At 48.6% G+C, this 4,670-nt stretch overlaps 2 protein-coding genes across 2 annotated transcripts in view; one reads left to right on the top strand and one right to left on the bottom strand.

Moving 5' to 3' along the window:
- The window catches only part of gprc5c (G protein-coupled receptor, class C, group 5, member C), a 6,725-nt gene extending 2,763 nt beyond the window's left edge, over nucleotides 1–3,962 (bottom strand). The window contains exons 1-2 of the mRNA XM_037691688.1: nucleotides 3,939–3,962; nucleotides 2,842–3,843 (exon numbers count right to left, since the gene is read on the bottom strand). Of these exons, the coding sequence (XP_037547616.1) occupies nucleotides 2,842–3,829 (988 nt within the window). The 5' untranslated portion in view covers nucleotides 3,830–3,843; nucleotides 3,939–3,962. The remainder of the gene's footprint in view (nucleotides 1–2,841; nucleotides 3,844–3,938) is intronic.
- st6galnac (ST6 (alpha-N-acetyl-neuraminyl-2,3-beta-galactosyl-1,3)-N-acetylgalactosaminide alpha-2,6-sialyltransferase) overlaps nucleotides 1–4,670 on the top strand; it is a gene marked incomplete at its 5' end in the record, with an annotated part of 28,709 nt that overhangs the window by 10,890 nt on the left and 13,149 nt on the right.

Raw genomic sequence — 4,670 nt, 5'->3', positions numbered from 1 at the left:
ACCATGCTGCTAACAGGACCACGCTGCTAACAGGACCACGCTGCTAACAGGACCACGCTGCTAACAGGACCACGCTGCTAACAGAACCATGCTACTAACAGAACCATGCTACTAACAGGACCATGCTGCTAACAGGACCATGCTGCTAACAGGACCATGCTGCTAACAGAACCATGCTGCTAACAAAACCATGCTGCTAACAAGACTACGCTGCTAACAGAACCATGCTGCTAACAAGACTACGCTGCTAACAGTACCATGCTGCTTTAGATGTATTTCTTTTTCACTTTTGGTGCTTTGTTTTGTATTTTTCGTAGCATGCTTTTCTTGGTTTTTGGTTTGTTTTTTGGTGAGCTGAGATGGTTCTTCTTGTTCTGAGCATGTCATTACCCTGTTGACCTTGTGTTGACCTGCATACGAGAATAAATCTAAACCTTCTGTAAAACGTCATTGTTTAATGAAACCAAAATACAACCGGAACTTTAAAAATCATCTGTGGAAACCTACAAGGAATATTTAACCTTCATTTTTTAAAGACAAGCTACAGTTTCAGTGTGGATTTTTTAATTTACAGGTTGCATCTGAATGCATCACAAATCTTCATGTGGTCAAAGGCCTTCCCGAAGGCTCAGAGCCCAGTATTTAGGTCCCGCCCACTCTAAATCAGCATTGTGATTGGTTAATAACTGACAGGAAAACTAACTAAACTCCTCGTGCAGAGACTTTGTCTGAGCTGAGCCTTCTCTGCCGACAGTGAAGTCCTGACCAATCAGGAACAACCTTCAAACACGTGTCCGCCCGGAGACATGAATTTAAAATAATCTGATTGGATGACTGTGTTTTCATTAAGTAATTAGTTTCTTGCTGAACTTTTGAAGTATTTATGGAAAAAGAAGAGAATTTAGAAAATGTAAAAAGCACAAATAAAAGTTTTAATGAAATATTTCTCGTGCTGAATTCTTAGGCCTTCTCTGAAGGTGCTGAAGGCCCCGACTTACATGAATTCATATCCAACTTCATAATAAATAATTCTTCCATTATTAAGACATTAATTTACCTTAAGACACGTTTTATTTTAAAAATCATGTAAAACAAAGGAGAGTTTCAAAGATACTGATAATCTTTTTTCTTATTTGTATGAATCAGTTTTTATGTTTGCATCCAGTCCGACTATACGAATGTTTTTAAAGATTTTGTGCACGTTTTATTTTTACATGTTTTTAATGTAAGCTGCGGCAGGTCCTCCAACGACCTCCTGTCTCGCTCGTTCTCTGGAAACAACAAAGCTCGTCTTCTTGCAGTAACGGCATCATGTTGCAGCCAACAGGCTGACGATGTCGTTACGGCACGATCAGTGGTCGCTCCTCGTGTCCAGGTGTCAGATCAGCGATACGAACCATAAAGCTGGGCGCAGCGCGAGAACCGCTCCTTTCTGCTCCACAGAGAGCTGTGTTCCCTCGAGATAAGACCAGCCTGAACATCTGCAGATAACGGTGATCACATCACAAACAATAATAGAAGGTTGTTTCTAATCCGGTTAGGAGCCGTTTTCCTTCTTTACGTGCACTTTTTTATTTTTCTCTTCGCTGCTAATTTTCCTGTGAAGTGACAAATGTCTATTTTGTTTCATTCAAGTGTTTAAAAGTGAAGTTTCCTGAAGTCGACAGGTTTATCTGATGCTGTTCTGGGTTTAAAGGGACCGGCCTGAGGTCCTTCTCTCAAGGCTCTCGCTCAGTAGTTGAACCAACGTTTTATTTGAACTGAAACAGATCAGGTGTAAATTTAGACATTTAAAGGAACAGTTCAGATCTTTTCAAAGTCTGTGGAAAAGGTCACGAACGTTTAACATCTCAACCTCGCTGGACTGCAGCCGCTACAAACCGTTCAGTCTCCACATCGAAAGTGACTGGAGACAAAATAGAGACGTAATTAAGACACTTTGATTTAAGTGAGACAAATCAATTTGAAGATCAGTCGCAGGAACGTTGTGATTTATTTGCCGTCGTGAACTCTGTGACTCGTGTTCGTCTTTGGTGTTTCGTTCTGTGTCCAGCAGCTGCAGAAACAAAGTTTGAATCTGACTCGACCCATGAGCACGTTGACGGAAAGCTCAAGTAGGAGCAAGACTAAAGTCCAAGAACCGCTCGGATCAAATAAAAACTGAGGACTACGGGAAAGAAACTAGAACGTTCTCATCAACAAGGACAAACGGCACAAAGCTGTTTTTTTTTTGTTTACAGCTTTATCGTCTCATTCTTGTGATTCTTCTGGAAAACTTGCAGAAAAAAACCTGATTTGACTTAAAGTGTCAGAGGCAGAAGTTTCCTCGCCCGACATGGAGCTCCAGGTGTGGAGCCAGTTCTGATTCATTTTATTTTTAGTACATCACTTTGGGCTTCTTTGAGAGAACTGGGGCCGAACATGGCCCATGGGCCGCTACTTGAACAGGCCTGCTCTGGATGGTTCGGCTGTGGTTTTACGGTCATTTGCAGCAGCTCTTCCTGAGAAGATTTCAACCAGAACACTCGTTTATTGGGAAAAGGACTTCGGTGGAGCGGTGATAAAAACACTCGTGGTGTTGGACCGAAGTGTAAACACAAACAGGAAGTCGTGACATCAGAAAACGAGCAGCAGGTTTGTGTCGACAGATCAAAGAGTAAAAACGTTCACTACAACTCTTTAGGTTGTTAGTGATGCTGGAGGAAGCGCTGCTGGTTTTAAACGTTAGTTGTTAAACTCTGCGGGTCGCATGAGAGCGCTTCGTGTTTAAACGAACAGAACGGAGTTGAAACTCTGACTCGGAGGACGTTCTGCTCAGAAGAAGCTCGGAGGTCTACGTACCGTTGCTGGGCTCGTCCAGGGAGAAGGCCTTGTTTTCCATGAACATCCTCTGAGCGCCGCGCTCCTTCAGGATCGTCTCGTAGCCGACTCCCTGGGTGCCGTGCGAGTTGTCCCCCCCGCGCTGCTCCTCCTCCTCGTCACTGTTCAAGCAGCAGATGTGAGGGATGGTGTAGAAGAAGATGAACACCCAGGCGTTCGCCACCAGGGCGATGGCCAGCGTGGGGTCGTCCCACCTCGGGCCCCCCGTCCGCTCGTTCCCGTACACGTACATGACGATCCACGCCACCCAGACGGCCACGGAGAGAACACCGGTCACGAGTATCAGAGCGCCTTCAGTTTTCCACTCAGAGAACTTGCCCCCCATGACGGTCAGACTCCCCAGGACCACGGCGAGGATCAGGACCATCACGTAGATCAGCGCCATGACGAAGTCCTGGTTGGCGATGTTGCAGGGCGTGGCCGTGGCTCTGACGGGTTCCGCCGTGGCGTTGAGCGGTCCCAGCGGGTGACGCACGACTGTGATGATCAACCACTCGGTGTTGATGAGCACCTCCACCAGCCACAGCCCCACCGCGCCCACGAAGAGGACCCCGGCCCGCGGGCTGCAGTTCCTCCTCACCAGGACGTTGAGCCTCACGCACTGCGCCAGGAGGCAGGAGAAGCAGCCGGCGAACAGAACCCCGAAGAGGAAGCGCCGCGAGGCGCAGGTGGCGAAGTCCTTCCCCACGATGAAGGCGAACGTCAGGCCGAAGAGGCCCGCCGTGCAGAACAGGAAGCTGGCCTGGACCGGCACGGCGCTCCTGTGGTTCGGGTGTTGGACGAACGGCAGGCTGGCCAGCAGCGAGACGAAGAGCACGAAGCAGAAGACGAGTCCGGCGGCAGCCAGGGCCTCCAGCACCACGCCCCACGCTGCGCTCAGGTCACACAGGTCGTAGTAGAGCGAGTCCAGGTGGGCGCCGCAGCCCTGAGGAGTCCCGTTGGTGGCCATGTTGTCGGCAGCACCTGTCCGGACAGACAGACAGAGACTGAGGACACGACGGGAGAGGGACAGGTCTTAAAGAACTCTGCAGCGACACCCACCTGAGCAAATATCACACCTGTATGAGTCAGCTGACAGGAAGTCCGACTGAACTTGAAACACGGAGCAGAACTCACGAGGATTTAAAGGTGGGAAGAATCGAAGGCGGAGCGATGATGTCACCGGTCTACCTGTGAACAGATTTAAATGAAACACTCTTCATCAGACTCTTCATCGTCAAACATGGCCGCCAACACTAGCGTTCTGTCAGGAACTGGATGTGTTTAAATAAAAACTGTCGTCCTCCAGCGGAGTCGGTCCTCGTCAGGTCCAGTTACACCGACCCGGGACCGGCCCTGGATCCACCTGACACGGTGGCGAAGCGGACATTCTGTCTTCATGAACAGACATGATCCGAGTCTCTGCCCGTTCTTCGGCTCAGGTTTGGTCTGAAAGTTCTTCACCAGCAGAGACTCAAATATTTCACATACCTCTCCCATCAGCAGCCGAACTTTATGATCCAGATCAGATAAAGATCTGAGAGCACCAGGCTGGGTGTGTGTGTCTGTGTCTGTGTGTGTGTGTGTCTGTGTGTGTGTGTGTGTGTGTGTGTCTGTGTCTGTGTGTGTGTGTCTGTGTGTGTGTCTGTCTGTCTGTCTGTCTGTCTGTCTGTGTGTGTGTGTGTGTGTGTGTGTGTGTGTGTGTGTGTGTGTGTGTCTGTGTGTGTGTCTGTGTGTGTGTGTGTGTCTGTGTGTGTCTGTGTGTGTCTGTCTGTCTGTGTGTCTGTGTGTGTGTGAGTGTGTGTGTGTCT

This window comes from Nematolebias whitei, chromosome 17, assembly GCF_014905685.2.
Source record: "Nematolebias whitei isolate Nwh7 chromosome 17, NemWhi1, whole genome shotgun sequence".
Lineage (NCBI taxonomy): Eukaryota > Metazoa > Chordata > Actinopteri > Cyprinodontiformes > Rivulidae > Nematolebias > Nematolebias whitei.
The sequence above is the reverse complement of the archived record's forward strand: the minus strand, read 5'-3'. Positions and strand labels throughout refer to the sequence as shown.